The sequence below is a fragment of the Carcharodon carcharias genome, chromosome 2, assembly GCF_017639515.1.
Source record: "Carcharodon carcharias isolate sCarCar2 chromosome 2, sCarCar2.pri, whole genome shotgun sequence".
NCBI classification, from domain to species: Eukaryota; Metazoa; Chordata; class Chondrichthyes; order Lamniformes; family Lamnidae; genus Carcharodon; species Carcharodon carcharias.
In genome coordinates this window covers 182,962,612-182,985,255 of record NC_054468.1, presented here as the reverse complement: position 1 = coordinate 182,985,255, position 22,644 = coordinate 182,962,612, and the positions used below count along the sequence as shown (strand labels likewise).

At 45.4% G+C, this 22,644-nt stretch overlaps 1 protein-coding gene across 2 annotated transcripts in view; it reads left to right on the top strand.

Moving 5' to 3' along the window:
• The window catches only part of marc1 (mitochondrial amidoxime reducing component 1), a 39,697-nt gene extending 24,483 nt beyond the window's left edge, over positions 1-15,214 (top strand). For both annotated transcript variants that reach the window (XM_041178582.1, XM_041178572.1), the window contains one exon: positions 13,343-15,214. In XM_041178582.1, the coding sequence (XP_041034516.1) occupies positions 13,343-13,472 (130 nt within the window). In that variant the 3' untranslated portion in view covers positions 13,473-15,214. The remainder of the gene's footprint in view (positions 1-13,342) is intronic.
• Positions 15,215-22,644: the final 7,430 nt, after the last annotated feature.

Sequence of the window (22,644 nt, the reverse complement as noted above, 5' to 3'; positions counted from 1 at the left end):
CCCGAAGGGCCACCCCGACGCCGGGGGACCACTGGGCTTCACTTGCACCTATGTCACACCCGCTCTCTGAACCAGGCACCAGTGCAGATACCAGCAGCTCGGTGACATTAGATCAGCAGCTGGAATGTCGGTGCACATTGGTGAGGGCACTTCACACTCGCTTGAGGTGTAGGTGGAGGCACAGTGTGCCCAGGGCACCCGCAGTCGGAGGACTGCTGGGACCAGGGCGATGCTGGGTCAAAGGCAGATGATAAGCCTCTGGAGTCATCCATTAGGCGGCAGATACTGGCTGTCCAATGGAATGTGCGGGAGGATCTGGTGGAGATCCATGAGAGCCTGCTTGCCATGGTATCTGTTGTGGAGGAGTCCATGCGGAGCATGAGCAATGCAATGACCCTCATGGCCTAGCGCACTGCCTCCTCCGTTGGGAGAGTGGCGACTGTCATGGAGAGGCAGCTCCAGTGACAGAATCAAGGGTTCCTGGGGTTGCGCTCAGACCTGCAAGCCCTCACACTGGCAATGACTTCAGGTGGTTAGTGCCAGTGTGGAGATGGATGAGGCACCCAGTATCCCAGCTAGGTGCCCGTCCATCAATGGTGAGCAGGGAGGCCCAGAGCCACCTCACATTGGCACACGAGCTGCTTGTTGTCTCTGTGGGCTCCTCTCAGGGCGCTCTGGATGATGACAGCAGCCCCTCCGCCATTGACCGTGGCATCTGATGAGGTTTCGATGACTAGCGAGATACCAGCCATGGCACTGGCCGCTTCCTCCCAGGTGGGGCCAGCACAGGCTCCACTGGCCAGAGGACAACTGCCAAGGTCATCAAAGCCAACAAGACTGCAGAGTCAGCAGGCTGTCACCAATGCTGGTGCCAGCGAGCGGGGACATCAAGACGTAGCACTCAGAAACGTAAGTTAAAGGCACCATGAACACAAGAGTGACAGTGCACGAGTGATTTTCTGTTAATTTATGCTTAGTTTATATGTCTGCTGGTGTAGACATCAACACCAGCAATGGTAATGTCATTATGCATTCAATGTGACAATAGCATTAAAATAGCTTTGGTTCTGATGGCCTGAGTACGCTTCACCTTTTTTCTTTTTGGTGCAGGGTATGCCAGTATGTAATGCTGGACATGAGTGGCTGGATACTTTATTGCACAAGCATTGAATGAACTTTGGGTGCAATGAGAAGATCATTTCTGACATTCAGATTGGAGGCGCCAGCCCTGGCATGAGGTGGAATCAGATCTTTGGCAGCCTAGCTGAAGGAGCGTTGGATCAAGGTGTCCTTGCCTCCCTTGTGGTTACTGAGGTCTGCCTCCATGCCCTCAGTGTTCTCCTCACTATGCTCCTCTTCTGACTCACTATTGGATTCATCCATCTGTGGCCTGTGCAGCTGTGTCAAGATCCTTTTCCTCCAGTGGGTCCCCCCTTGCCAGTGCCAGATTGTGGAGAGTGCAGCATGCAACCACCACCAGTGACACTCAGTCTAGGGGGTATTGTGTTGCACCCCCTGAATGGTCCAGGCATCGGAGGTGCATCTTGAGAAGACCTATGGTCCTCTCTACCACCGCCCTTGTGGAGGCATGACTCCTATTGTAACGCTTCTCTGCCTCTGTTCTTGGGTGGTAGAGAAGCGTCATAAACCACCTTTTTCAATGGGTAGCCCTTGTCACCCAGCACCCACCTTGTCAATACATGCTGTTTTACGCTCCAGTTGGGTTGGAGCACTGAAGAGCCTCGGCACCTGGGAGTGTCTCAGGATGGAAGCGTCATGAGAGCTGCCAGGGTACCTTGCACAGACTTGCGGAATCAGCATCCTGTGGTTACACATTATTTGTACGTTCATGTACTGGAATCCCTTCGTGTTGACGAAGGCACCTGAATGACCCGCTGGCGCCTTGATGGTCACATGTGTGCAGTCGATGGCATCCTGGATGCGGGAGTACCCAACAATTGCTGCAAAGCCTCTGGCTCACTCAGCCTGGCTGGCCTCGCCTGTATGGTAAAAATAAATGTCAGTACCCACCTGAACAGAGCTTCTGTCACCAGCTTAATGCAACTGTGGACAGCTGATTGGGAGACTCCACACAGATACCTCACTGACCCCTGGAAAGAACCGGAAGTATAGATGTTGAGGGCCACTGTGACCTTCAGAGCCACTGGCATGGGGTGTCCACCCACACAGTCAGAGGTGATCTCAGGCCCAATCATCTGAAAAATGGAGGTCATGGTCTCCGTAGAGAGGTGGAGCCTCCTTCGGCACTACACCTCAGACATTGAGTTAACTGCATTGCCGCATGTAAATCCTGGCAGCAGGATAGTGACATCTTCTGCGGCCCCTTCCACCTTAGATTCCCTGCTGGCCTGCACCCCATGTGCCTGTGCCTCTCCTCCCACAGGTCGCTCCCCTGGAAGCTGCATTGGGGCACCTGGCTTCCTCTCCCTTCTGCCCCTCTCTTCCATCTCAGTAGAGGTGCCACCAGCGGAGACCACAACCCCCTTTACCAGGGTAACAGAAGGCTGTCTGATATTTGGAAGGGTCCACATGGTCTGAATCCTCCGGGGACCTTGGAGACACTAATAAATGCTGAAATGAAACCTGGAAATGCAAAGAATGAAGCCCTGAACAGTGAAGAAGCTGCCAAGCACCAATAAGCAACTAGCAGCAAACTATCTCCAAAACTTTTCACTACTCACACTGGCAATGCTGCTGACCCTTTTTATCCCGCTCTTGGATGAGGTTTAGCAAATTATTGGCTGCCTGCCTGCCTGTTTTGCCCATGCAACAAGCGCGAAATCGCCCAGGCTTAATTGCCATTTTAATGGCCTAAGCTGGCCTCGTAAGTGATGGTGGGCATGGCTCCGACTCTATGCACCCGCCAGCTGAACTATCGCATAAGTGTTTGATGACATCGGGACACTCACCTGATGTCATCACCTGCTGTTTTATGCTCGAGCGCATGCCCACCTGCTCAGCGAAAAATTCTGCCCTAAGAGTACTTAGCAGATAACTTGCAAGACAATTATAAAGCTGCACCCCTGCTGGTACTTTTGCATCAATGCTAAACAGTTCTGGGTGTGCATCAATATGAAAAAACCAGCATCAGGATTCGAGTGTTGTGAGACCTCCTCCAGAAACTTCTTTCCATACTGCCTGGGTTTAGCATTGGGATTTTAACTAGAACACATGATTGTTGTCTGTCCAGAAATCATTGAAGGGAACATTGGGTGGGACCACAGCAAAAGTCCCATTTTGGAAAGGGATTCTGATTAAGTGTGATGGATTAAATAGATGTCCAAATTTTTGCGTACAAAAATCTCACAGCATGGGCATGTTAATAATCAGAAGTCATGTTCTAGACCCCTGGCTACGTGGGATGAAGAGCACAGCAACTCTACCAACAACCACAATCTAATTACAATGTAATCAAAGTAGCTTTCTTACTATTTTGGTAGGACTATTGTTTAATATATTGGTGGCTGAACATTGCTGCCATGTTCTGCCTGAACAGGTTTCTTGATTAGCATGTGAAGCATTGAGAAATTCAATAAGCTAATGACTGATGTGAAGAGAGATAGGTTCCACTGAAATAGAAGTGTACATTCAGAAAACCAAACTATTTCCTTCATTGCAGGAAGGGATAAGGGTGCGTAATCATCTTGTTTAAAAATTAGTAATGAATGCTATAACAGTAAGTATCTTCCCAGTTTATCTTTTGAGTATTGGATTATCAAACTGGAATTTCTAAATTTCCCAAACTTGAACAAATAAAGGTTGAAAAAAATACAAAGAAAGAAACAAATAAGATAAAGATCTGAAGGAAGAAAACAATGTTGTGATCCCAGCTGAGGTTACCACTGGACAAGCCTGATCGCAGGGTGGAACCCAGCTTGATAGATCTGAACTTTTATTTGTTTGTTTAGACACGTGGAGAGAGGCTACTGAACATAGGGTCAGCGAAAGAACTTTCAATAAAAGCATAAAATATTTATTAAACAAGAAAAGATGAAGCATATTACAATACTCCTTCACCCACATCTATACCTTTACAGATATATACAGATTTGTAAGTATAACACAAGTTACAAAAGCTATCTTATACTCTAATGTTCACAGCAATACAGTCCATGTAAACCACTTGGCACCCTGTGGTAGGACACACCACACTCTGAAACCAAGTGACAGATGCCACCTCAACCAGATTCTATGGATCTCTCCTCAACTGCCTTGGACGCTTGTCACACCATGAGCCAACCAGCCTCACTGCACTTTGTCTTTCACATGAGGGTTTCCAATCTCCACTCTCCAAGAACTCTTCTCCCAAACCGACACTTTCTGTCTGCAAGGGTTCACCTCCAGGGTTTCGAATTCTCTTTCCGATGTTCCTCTTCCCTGGGTCACCACATGCATTCAAGTTCTCTTTCATTGACTCAGTTGTCAACAGTATATCACTGCTTCACATGCCCATAGCAAAGAGTTACAGACCTTCATTTGCCTCTTTGGACTTTCTGACTTCTCACAAGCTTTTATCTCTTTAAGCTTGAAGCTTGGAGCCTTTCTCTGCTCCTCACTCTTAACCTCACTTATCAGGGCCTTTTCCAGGTTCATGTCCTTTCTTTGACTAGAAGGCCTTGGGACTTTCCCCTGTTACACTCCCTTAGATTTGGGGACTTTCTTCTTTAGGTTGGGACTGGCTATTTGTCCCTTTTTGCTCCAGTCTATCTCTGGCAGCTACTTTCAACCAACTTTAGCTATCTACTCCTTCTAGGCTGCTTCTGCCTGGCAGCTGCCTTCAAAACTGAACTCAGAACTGCTGTTTCTAGTTTCTTCTGTGTGTCTGTGAGCTTCTCTGGGTCCCCTGTTGTTAGGCAACAGCCCAGTTTTCTATTCTTGTGTTTGCTTAACTTTTCTTACAGTCGTAAACCCTCATTAGAAATGCAGGCACCATTTAATTTGATCTTTTCTTAACACACAGATATGGAAATACAAATCAAACTTAAACATTAAAGCTAAAACTAGTTCCTAACAATTTCAAATACAAATATAACTTACTTAAACTATCTCAATGTCCTAACAACAAAAAATAAATGAAAGGAAAATTATAGAGAACACCATAACTAGATATAAATATAGGGTTACATATAGATACTTCTCTTCCCCAGATTTGTTTCACCCATGAGGAAGCACTCACCACCATGCCCATTTCTCTCTAATAATGTGTATGAAGATCATTACTCAGGACTCCACCCATGCAGAAGAGTATGAACAGACTGCCATGCATTTCTTTTGCTGTTAGCTTGGTGATGTTACTTTCTTAAACAAAATGATAAGCAAAAGTATGAGACTTTCCAAATTGAAGATTGGATGGATGACTGAAAATCCAATGGTCAAGCCTGTCAGTTTTCTATGCCAGCGAAGGAGTCCACACAACCCTCTGGTTCTTTTCAGTTATGTATATCATCATGATTTTACTCTTGAGTTCATGACTTTTTTAAGGGAATAAATTCCGTAGAACTCAGATATTTTTGCACCCTTTTTGTTCAGTTTGGTCTTTGGCGCTGCAGAATCATTATCAAATTACTTTTGATCACTGTCCTTAATTAAAAATCGACAATTGCCTTCAATGTGCTGGATTTGGCATCCTGATGAAGTGTGATGGTTTATACAAATGTCCAGATTTTTGATGTGAAAGGAAAGTGGATCAGATCTGGCAGATGGCTGTAACAAGACTTGGTTTCCCATTTCCTTCAGCTCTTTGGGTACCAGTGGGTGGAAAAAAATTACTGACTGCCATTCACCTTTGGAAAAAATTACCAACTGAAGCTTTAAAATCTGCGTGCCCTCAGTTTCCTGGCTCCTTTTTCTTATTATTCATTTAAGGGATCTGGGTGTCACTGGCTAGGCCAGCATTTATTGCCCATGTATAATTGTCTTTGAGAAGGTGATGATGAGCTGCTTTCTTCAACCGCTGCAATCCCACAGGGCTGTTGGGGAGAGAGCTCCAGGATTTTGATCCTGCGACAGTGAAGGAACAGTGATATATTTCCAAGTTAGGATGGTAAGTGGCTTGGAGTGGAACTTCCAGGTGATGGTGTTCCTGTGTGTCTACTGGTAGTGGGCGTGGGTTTGGAAGGTGCTGTTTTAGGAGCCTTGGAGAGTTCCTGCAGTGCACCTTGTTTTTTCAAATATTTATTCACGGGATGTAGGCTTCACTGGCTGGGTCAGCATTTATGGCCCATCCCTAATTGCCCTTGAGAAGGATGGTGGTGAGCAGCCGCCTTGAACTGCTGCAGTCCATGTGGTGAAGGAACATCACAAGTAGGGAATTCCAGGGTTTTGACGCAGCGACAGTAAAGGAACAGCGATATATTTCCAAGTCATGATGTTGAGTGACTTGGAGTGGAACTTCCAGGAGGTGGTGTTCCCATCTGTCTGCTGCCCTTGTCCTTCTAGATGGTAATGGTCGTGGGTTTGGAAGGTGCTGTCTTAGGAGCCTTATTGATTTCCTGCAGTGCATCTTGTAGATGGTACACACTGCTGCTACTGTGCATCGGTGGTGGAGGGAGTGAATGTTTGTGGATGTGGTGCCAATCAAGTGGGCTGCTTTGTCCTGGATTGTGTCGAGCTTCTTGAATGTTGTGGGAGCTGTACTCATCCAGGCAAGTGGAGAGTATTCCATCACACTTCTGACTTGTGCCTTGTAGATGGTGGACAGGCTTTAGGGAGTCATGAGATGAGTTACCTATCGCAGAATTCCTAGCCTCTGACCTGCTCTTGCAGCCACAGTATTTATATGGCTAGTCCAGTTCGGTTTCTAGTCAATGATCATCTCCAGGATGTTGATAGTGGGGGTTTCAGTGAAGGTAATGCCACTGAATGGCAAGGGGTGATGGTTAGATTCTATCTTGTTGGAGATGGTCATTGCCTGGCACTTGTTTGGCGCAAATGTTATTTGCCACTTGACAGCCCAAGCCTGGATATTGTCCAGGTCTTACTGCATTTTCAGATGGACTGTTTTAGTATCTGAGGAGCTGTGAATGGTACTGAACATTGTGCAATCTTCAGCAAACATCCCCACTGACCTTATGATGGAAGGAGGGTCATTGATGAAGCAAGTAAAGATGGTTGAGCCTAGGACACAACCCTGAGGACCTCCTGCAGTGATGTCCTGGAACTGAGATAATTGATCTCCAACAACCATCTTCCTTTATGCAAGGTATGGCTCCAACCAGTGGAGAGTTTTCTCCCTGATTCCCATTGACCCTGGTTTTGCTAGGGCTCTTTAATGCTACACTCGATCAAATGCTGTCTTGATGTCAAGGGCATTCACTCTCACTTCACCTCTGGGGTTCAGCTCTTTTGTCCATGTTTGAACCAAGGCTGTAATGAGGTCAGGAACTGAATGACCATGGTAGAACCCAAACTGAGTGTCAGTGAGCAGGTTATTGCTAAGCAAATGCCGCTTGATAGTACTGTTGATGTCCCCTCTCATCACTTTACTGATCATTGAGAGTAGACTGATGTGGCGGTAATTGGTCAGGTTGCATTTGTCCTGCTTTTTATCTTGGGCAATTTTCCACATTGCCGGGTAGATGCCAGTGTTGTACCTGTATTAGAACAGCTTGGCTAGGGGGCGCGGCAAGTTCTGGAGCACAAGTCTTCAGTATTATTGCTGGAATATTGTCAGAGCCCATAGCCTTTGCAGTATCCAGTGCCTTCAGCCATTTCTTGATATCATGTGGAGTGAATCGAATTGGCTGAAGACTGGCATCTATGATGCTAGTGACCTCCAGAGGAGGCCAAAATGGATCATTCACTCGGCGCTTCTGGCTGAAGATTGTTGCGAATGCTTCAGCCTTATCTTTTGCACTGATATGCTGGGCTCCCCCATCATTGAGGATGGGGGTATTTGTGGAGCCTTCTCTCCCAGTGAGTTTTTTAATTGTCCACCACTATTCATGACTGGATGTGTCAGAACTGCAGAGCTCAGACATGATCCGTTCGTTGTGGAATTGCTTAGCTCTGTCTATCATGTGCCGCTTATGCTGTTTGGCACGCAAATAGTCATGTGTTGTAGCTTCAGGTTGACACCGCATTTTTAGCCATGCCTGGTGCTGCTCCTGGCATGCCCTCCTGCACTCTTCATTGAACCAGGGCTGATCCCCTGGTTTGATGGTAATGGTAGAGTGGGGGATATGCCGTGCCATGAGGTTACAGATTATGTTTGAGTACAATTCTGCTGCTGCTGATGACCCACAGCGCCTTGTGGATGTTCAGTCTCGAGTTGCTCGATCTGTTCGAAATCTATCCCATTTAGCAAAGTAGTTGTGCCACACAACACAATGGAGGGTATCCTCAATGTGAAGGCGGGACTTGGTCTCCACAAGGTCAGTGCAGTGGTCAGTTCTACTGATACTGCCATGGACAGATGTATTTGTGGCAGGCAGGTTGGTGAAGATAAGGTCAAGTATGTTTTTCCCTCTTGTTGGTTGCTGTCTGATGATTCTTCCTGATTTGAGATCCCTTTTAAATTCTCTCCCTATTGACCATGTGGAAAGACATCGTAGCATTTCATTTTCAGTTAATTTGCTTCACAATGATTCACACTGCTGCTGATGCACTGAAATGGAGACCGTGGGAATCAGAACATTGAAAGGCAGCCAATTAATACAGAAAATGAAGGGAAATGTCATAAAGAAACAGGAAGCTTAACAAAATGAGCTGGATTTCATTGCACCCCCAGCTGGGCATATTTTGGCTGGCGGATGGCATGTAGAATATTACGGGTGACTAGCCTATTGCCTTCCCATCCACCCCTGATCTGGTCCCCATAAAACGGTAGGTGGGTGAGTTCCCAAGTTGGCAGCCTGCCCTCCATTTTTAAGAAACTAATTAACAGGCAATTGCGCTTATTAACGAGCCAATTGACCCGAATAACACACTGCCCATGCCATAATATAGTTGACATGGGCAGGCGGGTGGGAGTGGGCAGGCTGTTTTGTAACCCAAGTGGTTAAAAGGTGGGAAGGAAGGGGGGCGGTGTTATCTGCTTCAGGGCTTCCCTGTCTGCATCGGGGCACTCCTCCAAGGTGATGCCCCCCACATTCGTGCCTCCCCATTTGACCTCCAAATCCATTCCCTCTCCCCTCAGGTGCCCGATCCCTTCCTGCCCTAAAAACCTGGGACTTACCTTAGTCAATGATCCGTTGCTGTTCTTCCCTGGGCCTCCTTGCAGTCCCAGATGTGACCACTACTGAGTTCTGATGCTGCTGGGACTGCTAGAGACTGAGAGGATTGAGGAGATTGATTGATTCCTCCACTGAGGGATGGAAGTCCCACACTCTGCTCATTAAGGCTGTCTTCAGCAATTTATTGCTGAGGTGCGGTCTTTTCTTAAATTGGGTGGTTTGAAACCAACTTTTTTAACGGGTGTGGGGGTTTGGGTAAGGAATTCCCCCTCCCCCAGTCCACAAGTTTCAGCCAGACAGGTCCCACAGAGGTGGAAAACTTGAGGAAATTCGGAGTGGAAATGTTTGCCATATAATTTAGTACATTTTCACTTAATGAACAATGGAATGGCTTCAATTTTTAAGAAACAGTATTATAGCAACCATAAGAAAATCTAGAGGAAGAAATGGCCAAGTTACCCATATAGCCCATTCTATCCATAGCTCATTTATTGTATCAGGGACTTTTCCTTTCACCCATCTGTTGATTCCTTATTTTAGGAAACTCATATTCTTTCCTTTAATTTTCCTAAACAAAATCAAAATATGCTTTTAATGTTGCTATTCCATCTTATTCTCTTCAGTGGCTTCCTTTTGAAAAAAAAGTTTTTTTATGTTAGCTAGACTGTTGGAATAATTTGTATCTATAATGTGCAAACTTCCTATATAGCCAGTTAGCATGCTAACAATAATATTGTTAACGTTGCAATTCTACCAGCAGCAATCAGGAATCAATTCTTACCTTTGCTTGTCTGTTGGCAACCAGGTGGATGGGAAGTTAAAAATGGGCAGGTTACTTACTCTGTTGGAAATCTGCCCTTCCTTCTACCCCAAGTTGAACCTGCAGGGTTCTACAGGTGGATAAGACACTTATCTAAAGCAGGCAGGAGCCTCATGAATTTATGCAAGCTGGGGCCCTATTATATCCTCAGTGGCATCTTGAGTGATGTTTGTGCAAGGAAGCTCCTGCGGATTTTCCATCAGACTGAAGCAGATTGGCACCTAGTTGGAAGGACAGAAAGCCTTCCACGTAAGTCAAAATATGTCCTTTGTGGCACCAAAAGAAGCAGAAGAGCTTTGAACCACACAAAAAAAGTCTCATAACCTTCTTGTCCTGGTTTCCTTAGGGGTGCGAATAGATGACTTATTTTAGCAATAAAGTAGACATGACATTTAAGCAGGGAACACCACTTCATCTCCATACAGGTTTTTTTTTGCTAAATTTAGCAAGAAAGATGTGATAACTCTGTGCGTAAGAACATTTTATGTAAACTCCTGATATCACAGTTACTAAAGGCAAGCATTGTCAGGAAACAATTTAAAGTATGGTCTGTGCTTGAATTAGCTAGGACCAGTGGTAAAAATTCAATGATTGCCTCAGTGATCCTGTGCTCCGGGAGGATTAATCTGTTGAAGTTCCTGCACCTTATTAATAGTCCTTGTTGCATGTGTAGATGTTAGATGAGGATCGGATCAGTTTGGTTAAAATGTCCTACATAACCAGACTTCTTGTCAACATCCGTAGTCTTGTCTCACACGTGAAGATTAGCCACTCGGATGAGATACCAGAGGTTGACACTTTCAGGAGAAGAAAACGCTTAAAAGTAGCAAAATAAAATGCTAATGAATAAGGCCTTTGTTGGTAACAGGTCACCCAATTGTAAAAAATATCACAGAATAATTTATTCATCTCATTTGAGAATTGGCACTGATGACCCAAAGTATATTTTGAGGATTGTTGAGTTTGATGATGTCATAGAATTAGTGATGGATACACTCACACAGAGCATTGGGGGGACTGCATGAAACTCACCAGAAAGGACCATTACTATGCCACAATAGTAAGCCAATCTTGTCTGGCTCCATACCAAGTGCTAGCTGGAAAACTGGGTCAGGTAGCAGCTAACGCCTCTGCCACTAGGTGTCATTATTGGAGCTATTTAGAAGTGCAGGCTAAAAAGGTAACACGAGAAAAGCCATTTAGCTCATTGAATTCACCCTTAATACCCTAATTCTCCCAACCTGACATCCATTTTGATTGTCCCTAATTTTTTAGTTCTGTGTTTCCACCTTGCAGATAATTCCATTCTTTAGCAATCCTAGAACAAAATAAAAGCTTGTTCTTCACTATCATTGTTATGATTTCTAGTTCTAATAGCTTAACTTGCTGTGAAGAAATATTCTGGATTTAAATTTTATTTATAAATACTTTGAGTAGTTCCTCCTCTTAAAAGCTTATTTTCATTTGATTTGCACCCAAGAATAGGCATACCCTATATGGGGAAAGAGGAATAAGCTACAGATAACTGACTCTTTGCCCATTTTATGTTGCTTGGGCCTTTCCTGTGAATTCCTGGAGTGGCATAGATCACCCATTTCTACAAGAAGCATAATAATGGAAATTATGCGGAGCAGAAAGATACGATGGCACCTCCTGACTTATTCTCCTGCCTCAATCTTAGCTGATCGAGCCAACTAAAACTGTGTAGCCTAACATCACAACACATTGGCCAATTTCTCATTGCTTGTCCTGTGAGGACCACCTGGTCTGTAAAGGCATCGGTTTGCTGGGTTGTTTGAGCCAAGTGAGAAGGAAATTCTTAGAGTTATGTCTCCCATCCTCCACCCACTCCCTTGCTGGACAATACTCCAACTAATTAATTGTAAGGGGGCTGAGTATTAGCTAAATGGACAGCAGCAACTAGGAACTCTACATAAGTGCGATGGTGAGTGTCATAACCTATAAGATGTTTAACTGTGCCTCCTGATCACAGCACTTACAGCCCATACACCACACTACATGGTTCTACCCATTGCAATTGCTAAGCTTCAGTAATAACTGCTTACTTCTCTGTAACTTATTAATGGTAGATACCAAGGATACATTCCTTTCTGCAACTGCTACAACTCCATCTTATAACTTGGGCAGAATTTTACGGCAGCGGGATCTTACGTTCCCGCTAAAGTCAATGAGAGAATGTCTCGCCGCATTTTACGGCCCCATCTCCGCCGAAACGGGGCCATAAAATGCTGCCTTTGGTCTTGAACATGGATCAAAGGATGCCCTTCCATTGCATGCCTAAGAATACTGAAATAGTTGAAGAAGTTGACTGGTTAGTTGATTTGTTGAAAACTGAGCCGTGTTTATCAACCAGTCAAATCATAGGACATTAGACTGATTGCATCATTAAAGTGGCTCGGTTAAAGTTAAGACATATTCTGCAGAACATCTGGTTCTCAGATAGCTCAGGAGTTAATGAGGTTATCCAGCAGTGCAGGCACACCCAGAATGAGTTTTCTGATTGGTGACACCTTAGGGGTTATGGGGTAAAATTTAAGCTGTAATTTATTCCCCTTTCCCATGTGACATTTAGTACATTTGGAGGGGTTTAGGAACAGGCTGCTCTCTATTACTTTAGCATGTGAAGTGCTGTCTTGGATTTTTTTTTAACTTGTCACATGGAGAAGCATAAGAAAAGTGGTGGTATGCTAAGATTAACTATGTTTAAAAAGATACCTATTTGTGGACTCTTAGTTCTGATATATTGCATTAAAAGTGCGGCCCTTCATTCTGAATGAAATAGTCCTTTTGATTTCCCATGTAGCACAGCACTATTCCTTTCTGTTACATTTTGTGATTTCTGTGGTGCCAATGTGATTGTGTGTTGGAAAGGCATTTAATTTTCATCTATATTTATTTGGTGGGGCTAGCTTCAGTCTCATGCTGCCAAATAAAGTAGATATTTTAGTGCTGCAGAACTCAGGACTGTATCAGCCTGCCATCAACAAAACAGCTGAAGCATTGCAGCAAGTATGGAAAGTTCATGAATGCATTGCTGTGGTGGGGTTAAAGAAAAAAACATCTGGTATATAAATTAATTATTGCAGTTCTAGGATTCAAAACTGTAACCAAAAAATGGGATTGTCTTATAAATTAGTTCTTATAACAGATGTTCATTTGAGTTGCCTTCACTATTTACATTAATTTTGCCTGGATGAATTTTGATTCTATCTAAATATGGATTGTATATTTTATGTTACTCATTTTTTGGTATGAAAGGGTTTGCGAGAACTGCCTATGTCAGTAGCTGTCTGTTTTGTTCTTTCAGGTACCGTCAGTGCGACCCATCTGAGAAACACATTTACAAATCTGTTCCTGTGTTTGGCTCACATTATGGAATTGAAAAACCTGGAGTGATTAGAGTAGGTGACCCTGTGTACATGATTGTTCAGCAGTAGGAGTGAACAATGACAGGAGTGCTGTTTTTCCTGCGAAAAAATTTACAAGTTTAATGTCTTTACTAATGGAAGCACTTTTGACTGTTCTACCATTAATTGCTTGTAAAAGTAATAAATTGATTTAACATGAAACTAGAGGTTTTTTTTCCAGCTGAACATTGCTTTAATCAAATAGCTGAAACTACTTACTTACAAGAATGAAATAACAATTATCATAGAACCATAGAAAAGTTACAGCACAGAAGGAGGCCATTCAGCCCATCTTGTCCATGCCAGCCTGAGGACACCCAGGTGCCCTTTCTAATCCCACCTTCCTGCACTTCATGGCCTATTTTTACAAACATTTATTGACTTAAAGCATTTAATTCATCCTTGAAAAGGATTGAACATCGTTGTTAGGACTTCTCTTAAAAAAAGTTACAAGAGTAACTCTAACACAATTAATTTTTATTCGCCCATACTTCTAAGCTTTTTCCTAAACACACAGTAACTTTTAACAAGCTGATAGGGGAATTGTCTTTGAGGATTCACCAAGTCTATCTGACTGAAGGTGCTGAAGTAACCAATCCAGCTAGTGACAAGTTCACTGAAGTACTTGAGGTCAATGACTTATCTCTGCCAAAATTAATTCTGCTCCATATCATTGTATTCAATTCCAGCTATTGTGTTCTCCAATTCTTTGCAGCACACAAGAGTGTTACGTGCTTGTGTGTCTGTATCCTAAACAGTTGAAAATCGGTGGGGGAGGGATGATATTTCTATAATATTGAAAGAAGTGAAAATAGCTGATACCATGGTATCCAGTAGTGAAAGGGGACAATAAGTCATAAAAGTAGGAAGTTCAACATGCACTCAGGTATTTCATTTGTTAATGTTGCCAGACTTACGCTGGGAAAAAAAATTCTGTGAACAACTTCAGCAGTTGGTTAAAATGCTGAGCAACTACTTGCCTCCAACTGCCTCACAGTTAGAAATAAACTACACACAGGTTTTAAGCCTCTTGATTCTCCCACTCTTCCTCTTTTAGTCAGTGACATGCATCCACAGTGTGTGTTTCTTTGTCCTTTAAAAACTTGTATTTTTTACTCTTTGGATTTTGCTGAATTTTCTACTTTATAAAGCTCCACTAACTCACAAGAAACCAGATCTTATAATGATTTTTGCAAAGGGTGCATGTCAGCTGCTGCAGGTGGTGTACTTAGATTCTTTATTCAGAGGCACTTCTCCCTGATGAATGTTGTATTTTTGTACAGCCGATCAATGGTTCCAGCAGTCAATTAATTTTGGTAGTTTACTTCTCCCTGGAGTCAGTGCTGGATGTACTCTCTGACTGTATGAAGGACTGGATAAACAACTCGTGAGCAGTGGTTTATGGGAAATAAACCACATTGTGATGATGCGATTGCATAACCTACTCAGTCTTTAGTCTTGTGCATTGACTCATGACTTATACTTTTAATTCTTTCTAGGCCAATGTAATATTAATTTTTATCTTAAAACAACTGAATAATTTGTATAATTTTTTGTGTACTTCCATTTGGATCTATATAGATCACCTCATGTGACTCGGTGTGATAATTTGTTTTATAGTGTTCCTGTGAAGCACCTTCAGATGTTTTATGTTAAAAGCACTATGTAAATTCAAGTTGCTGCATGTTTTATGATAGCTATTATATCTTATTTTACATATATATATATATATGAAGTGATAACAGAAATAAATTCAGGAAATGTACTAAAAAGACGTTTATCTTTGAAGGAATTATCTTATCAAGTTATTTACTTTGGGGAATGCAGTTTTTTTGCCCTCAATGTTTACCATCAGGCAGTTCCTAGTGTTATGATCCCCGTAGAGACTGATAATTTTTAAAAAGATGTTTGAATATCCGGTAACTGACTGGAAGGATCACATGATAAGATTTGAAGTTTTAAGACTTATACTATAATAAACTAAAAGCAATATTGCCTAGATACTATCCAGTAGTAGTATTCAACTTATACTCTAAACTACAGAAAATACCTCCCCACCCCATTTAACTTTTAAAATGATCAAAATGGCCCAACTTGGTTATACTTTACTCTGTCCCTAAAAATGAACACTTATTGCTCTAGGAACCAGTCCAAAGCTATACTCAGCTTTTGATGGCTTTCTTCCTTTTTCCTTTTCCAGCTGGATAACTTCTAACCCCCAAGCTTACTTTCATGGTGAGCGTTACCCTAGAGACTCCTTCCTCTAGAAAAAGCTAGATGAATTTACTAGCCTTGCCTAAATCTTAATGAACTTGGTCTCTTCAATCCAAGTGTGAGCTCCCACTGCATTATGTGTGGTGAACAATAGAGACTGGCTAGCTCTCTTGCTCAGATTCTTGCAGACTGACCTGACTGTGAGGTTCAGGGATACCATGAGCAAAACCCTGTAACCTGATATTACAATGGCTTGCTATGTATTTTTCCCATCTCAAAGCCCATCTCCTTGGCAACGTGAATCACATGAACCATGTATCCAGGTAGAAATGCTAATTAGCTATTTTTTAGACCCTGAACTCCATTCTATCTTGAAATTGTATACACAGTTTAAAGTATACCTGTTTACAAAAGCTGACAGTCTGAATACCTCTCTGTGACTTAGAGTCTAAGGCCCAGATTTTTTCCATGACAGGGAGACATTTCCTATTTTCATGGGGCGGGACTGGAGTCAGGTTGGAGTTCATGCATGTATACTTTACTGAGGCAACTGGCCATTTAAATCATCAGTTGCCTGTACTGATAAGGGATTTTGGTAGCCCAGAAGTATGAAATCTGGCCTGTGCAAATTAGACCAGGTAAGAGCAGGTCTGAACTTGATGGATTCATTTGGATAGCCAGAGTATATTTTTGAAGAGGTAAGGCACCCCTTTGAATATTGTCCTGGAACACCCTTTGGCGAGGTACGGCACTCGGGATTGTCAACAGTAAAAGTGCATAAGCTCATTGGAGCTGTCAGAGAACTATCGATCTGTAAAAGAATTGTCACAGCTGTCAAACAACTGTCAAAACTCATTGGAACTGTCAAAGCTGTCAATGGATTTAACTCTGCTGAGCTTTAAATTAAAAAAAGTCTGGAGTTCAAAAAAATCAGTGCCTGATATTTCATTCTGTCTTTTGACACAAATCTGAGGTCTATCGTTATAGGATTTGTGCTGCAATGACTGATTTTACAAACTGATTTTATCACAGTGGGTGCCTGTTAAGTGAGCAGTTTGATTGACAGAATAGAAATGTTAGTTTTCTAAGAGATTAGTTGAAGGGATTTCTATGTATTGAATGTTTTTTATCAGAGTTTTTTTGTTTAAAATAGTGACATCAATAGACATATTTTATGTCAGCATGGTTCATGAGGTTTGCACATGGTGAATACCAGGTGAGTTGGCATGGAGGATGGAAGGGAAAATGGTGGTGGGGGGCATGCATTGATATGAGTTGGCACTAAGTTGACAAGAGCTATAAAGGGCCATGGGGATATGGGGGCATAGGGCATGCGTTGATATGAGTTGGCACTAAGTTGGCAGGGGCTATAAAGGGCCATGAGGATATGGGGGGCATAGGGCTTATGAGGGCCATGATTTGGGTAGAGGGGCATGGGTTGGCATAAAGCTATGAGGGACCATGGGTTTGAGTAGAGGGCTATAAATTGTCATGGGTTTTGGGGGGCCATGTGGGATGGATGGGGACATAAGGTGCCATGGGTTGGCATGGATGGGGCATGGGAAGTGTTTGGGGGGAGGGCTAAGGGGTGTTTTATGTTTTAATAAATTTTTTAATTAATTTTAACAAAGTGCCTTCTGCTCAGCCTGCCTTTGCACCCAGCAGCTTCTGCACATGTTCCGGGACAGTGGCCCGACTTCTAATCCAGTCTGTCCCCCCGGAACTAAACTCAGAACTCTGGGCCACCGTTTTTAAAGGTCGAGTTTGTAGAGACCGGTATTCTCCTATCTCTGCACACCCGAACTGGGCGCAAAATTCTGGGCCTAACAGTCCATCCTGATTCATCACACATGCCCTTACCATTGTCAACAGGTGTGAAGGTCTTGCACCTTCTTCCCAGTAAATCAATCTGGGCCTCAATGTTCCCATAGCAACCAAGCCACCCAGGCTTGTTGTCAGGCAGGATTTGGAGCAGCTTGCATGGACCCCTTCACTGCTCCATTTTACCTTAAATTAAACAGACAGTCCCAAAACATAAGCTCATGAGGAAGAGAAGGATGAATAACAGCAGGAGGAAGGGAGGAAACATCAGTGCCATTATCGCTCTAGTCGGCCTATCCATGAGCATCTTATCAAACTCCAATTTCCCTGAAGAAAATCCCCAGATCACCAATGCTGCACACTTTCTATTATGGGCTATCACAGTATTCCCTTGGCCAAAATCCTGAAATAAAAGACACCACAAAAAACAATTCTAGACCAACTGTATCCAATAACACTTCCAAAAATACATACAATATTCAACCATTCAGCCTTGCGGTTTCTCTAGTGCCTGTCTTTCCAGTGCCTTTGCCTGGCTTAGTGTGCCTACACAGTAGTACCTTAGTGACTGCAACATGGTGGAATTTCAATGGAGGGGACAACAGATGGCCTTGCAGGGCACCCTTGAGCAGCTCTGGATCTTGAGGGGCTGGCTTTGGATTGTACCAGCCTTGGGCAGCAATCTTGGCTGATTGGCTGATAGGCAATATCACTGACATGTTGGCAGTGGTGTGAGCATGAATGCTGTCACCCTGAGAGAGTACATAGGTTGGTGCACCCCAGAAGCAAAGCCAACCACCCCCCTCACCCCCTGCCCCCCCACCCCCACACCCACCCCACCAGAGGCCACCCATCAACAATTCTGATAATCTGTTGGAGCACAGATTGCTTGACTTGTGTGACACCCAGCAAGGCCCTTTGAGCACTGGTATCTGAAGCTATGATGGCAGCAGCCTGAGCCTGCAAGGTGTCAAGCAGAGATTTCATGACCTTAGTCTGAGCTTCCACTGCAGCACTCAGACATTGGATGCCTTTTGCCTGTGCTGCAATGGAAGCCAGGTTGTTGATGCTACTCTTTATGTTTCAATGCGTTTGGGTGATGTGCCTGTCATAGCTGAATGGTTGGAAGTATGTAGAAGCTGTGAGATGTGGGTGAGGCTTGCAGCATTGCTAAGTGTGTGAGGATGAGGTGGGGCATATGAATGTTAAGTATGATTCCTGATTGCTTATGGATGAAAGATGAGAGTGTGGTACATCGAGCACTGTGGGAGGTTGGTGATGTGGTTGCTAGGAGATGGCATTTTAAAATGCATTCATTGATCTTGACCACTCATGAGGTCACTGAACTTTCCCTGAGACTGTATCAAGGTCCTCAGGGCCATGCTCCTGGCATTGACCTCTATGGATATCTGCTCCAATGATCTTCACAGTGTATTTCTGCCAGGGCCTCCTTTCCACCTCTAGCACTGCATCAGAAAACCTAGGAGTCTTGCTGTTTCATTGTTCTGGTTTCTTCCTGCTGAGGATGCCTTTCTCCACCATTTCCAGTATCTGCTGCAGCTGGAATGCACATGCCCTTTAGGAAGTGCAGGCTAGCTTTAATTAGTGCTGACCTTGCATAAACCTGGACCCCTATTGACCATGCAGCAACTCAGCAATGCATTTAGCGCTGGGCTGCATGCCACAATCGTGGAGATGAACAGGCAGCAAAAGGTCTTCCTGCAGCTTACATCACTTACATCGGACACGGGGTAATTGCATTTTGCGATCGTCATGATCAGGCCAATTAAGGCCCACCCAGCGTGAATCGTGGTTCCTGAGGACAGTGGATCGAGCAGGCAGTGGGGGACTGCTATGACCACCAGGTCCAATGGCGACCCGGCGGCCTGTTTAAAGAGCCCTCCTGCAGCCTTGCACAGGCTGTGAACCATGGCCAGCAGAAGGGCTTCCTAGAGTGCTGCTGGTGAGCAGGCTGGGCAGGTCAGCAGGGCACTGTGTCCCTTGCTTTTCTGAAGAGTGCCTTGCTGCCCTTCTCGAGGAGGTGGCAGCACAGCGGGAGATCCTCGTTCCCAGGGACATGACCAAAGGTGCCTCGGAGGAAGTGGCAGTGATAGTGAGTTCCCACGACATGGTGCAACGTACCTGAGTTCAGTGCCACAAACGTTTCAATGACCTCTTGTGCTTGGGAAGGGTGAGCTCCATGTTGGTATAGGTCACTTAACACAGCAGGTAGGCTTTTCCCCCACCCCCCCGAACCCTGAGTGTAGTTATTGCATTGAATCATTCATGGCATGTGTCCCTCACTGGGTGAGCCAGCAGATATTGCCCATGCCTGCTTCACCCTGAGGGTTGTGCTGAGCTGGGTTCTGCACCCGCAGCATGTGATAGACTGACACCCACAGTACTGTTTTGGGGGCTACCTCAAGGATCTGCACTTAGGCTCAGTGCGGGAACTCCAAAACATGTCAAAGTCAGGCTGCTGACACACTGGGAGGGGAAATTCCAGGTGGCGGGGCACCCATCCATCTGCTGCCCTTGGCATTCTACATGCTTGTGTGTCCTTGCTTTGTAAAGTGAAACCGTGTTGGCAAATGTGGACAAGGAAGGTCAGCCCTGGCTTCTTGGTGTGAGTGTACGGTAGCTGCAGGGTCACGATTCACTGGAGCCCTGCAATGTTTCACTCAGGTGGGGGTGGCAGGAATGCTATGGGAATCCAGGTTCAGGGTGGACTAATGAATGTTCCTCTCTCCTTTTCAGGAGAAGACCACACACAGCACCGCAAAGCGGATGCGGACTGGCAGAGGCCAGGCCCCGTTGGCCATAATAACCAGATATGAGCAGGAGGCTCTGGAGCTGGAGAGGCGCCATGTGCCCAGGTCCACAGGTAGTGGTGAGGCTGGGGTGCCTGGGGGAAGTAAGAGTGCCATGCACTGAGGTCACCATGTCTGTCCCAGCAGCTATTCCACTGTTGAATATTTATTGATTTAAGCTTCCAGCATGGATTTCCCATTGATTATTGAAGGATGAGCGCATTCTAATCCAAGGGCCAGGCATGCACGTTGACATTGTCTCGACTTGAACTAATCAAATGTCCTTGTTCTTCCTTTCAGCATCACCAGAGCAGGGCCGGGAGGAGGAGGCAGAGGGGCCGCTTCTAACACCTGAGGGCCCAGAACAATTAGAAGCACCAGCATCACACCATCGCTAACAGGCAGACACCAGTGCAGATACTAGCACCTCGGTGGGAATTAGATCATCGGTAGTGTCGCGGAGGACAGTGGTGAGGGCATTTCACACTCGCTTGACGTACAGGCAGAGACAGAGTGTGCCTATGGCGCCGGCAGTCAGGGGACCACATGGGGACCAGGCACATGCTCAGTCGGTAGCTGATGATGTGCCTCTGGAGTCATTCCTGAGACAGCAGGTGCTGGAAGTCCAGCAGGGTCTGTGGGAAGATCTGGCGGAGATACAGGAGGCTATGCGTGACATGGTCTCGGTGCTGGAGGAGTCCATGCGGGGCATCAGCAATACAATGACCCTCATGGCTGAGCACCATGCTTCCTCCATGGAGAGACTCTCGTGGAGAGGCTCCTCCAGGAGGACAATCAGGGCCTCCTGGGAATGCGCTCGGACCTGCAAGCCCTCACATCGGCATTGACCTCAGCTGGTCAGTGCCAGTGTGGGAGATGGATTGGGCACCAAGTGTCCTAGCTTTATGGCCATCCATCAGTGGTGAACAGGGAGGTCCGATGTGACCTCACGGTGCAAGAGCTGCCTGCTCTCTGCGGACTCCTCTCAGGGCACTCAGTAGCTCCTCCGGCCCTCTGCCAGTGACCGTGAGATCCGATGAGGCTGCGGAAACTGGGGAGATGCCAACTATGAAACTGGCCACTCCCTCTCAGACGGGGCCATCAAAAGCTCCACAGGCCAAAGGACGCCCGCCAAGGTCATCAAGGCCTACAGGACAGCACAGTGAGCAGGCTGTCTTGGAAGTCAGTGCCTCCGAGGCAAGGGGGTGTGGGGGGTACCTAGACATAGCACCCGAAAACGTATGCTTAAGGCACCTTAGGCACACGATGGCTTCTCACTGGTGGTTTTATGTTGCCCCACTTTTATTGATTATAATTTGGTGTGATACTGAACACCTTTGCATTCAGTTTCTTTGCTTTATTTTGTGAATTCATTAAACGCTTCATGGCTCAGGGTGATTCCTTACTTCTGCAGTTGGATGGGAACCCATGATGTTATGAGTGACTTGTTTGTCATTGAGCTCTATTGACAAGGCACATAGTTAACGTTCCTAACCAGGCAGATGTTGCTCTCAGGCATCGAGTATGGAGTCTGCAGCCCTGGCAGGTGTTGGAGGTCTATCTGTGGTGTGCTAGCTGAAGATTCATTGGATTAAAGCCTCCCAGGTGTCCCTGCCTCTCTGGGGGATGATCGGGTCAGCGCCTAACCCCTCAGCATTCTCCTGTGTGTGCTCATCCTCGGACTCACTACTGGACTCATCGTGTGCAGCTTGAGCATCTTCTTCCACCACTGCATCCCCCCTTTCCAGTGCCAGATCGTGGAGAGTGCAGCATGCAATCACTATCAGTGAACACAACCTGGGGGGTATTGGAGTGCACCCCCTAAGTTGGCCAGGCATTGGAAACACATCTTGAGAAGACTGGTGGTTCTCTCCACCTCAGCCCTTGAGCAGACGTGGCTCCTATTGTACCACTGCTCAACCTCTTCTTGGGTGGCGGAGAGGCGTCATGAGTCACCTTCTGAGGGGATAGCCCTTGACATATTGTCAGCCATTCACCCAGCCGGGCTGGAGCACTGAAGAGCCTCAGCACCTGGGAGTGTCTCAGGATGTAAGCGTCATGGGAGCTGCCAGGGTATCTTGCACAGACATGCAGAATCTGTATCCTATGGTAAAGGAGTGGAATCCCTTCCTGTTGACGAAGGCACTGGGCTCACCCGCTGGCGCCTTGACAGCCACATGTGTGCAGTCAATTGCACCTTGGACATGGGGGAACCCAGCAATTGCTGCAGAGACTTTGGCTTGCTCTGTCTGGCTGGCCTCGTCCCAGTGGTAGTGAATGAAAGTCAATGCATACCTGAACAGAGCGTCTGTCACCTGCTTGACACAAGTGTGTACAGCTGACTGGGAGACTCTGCA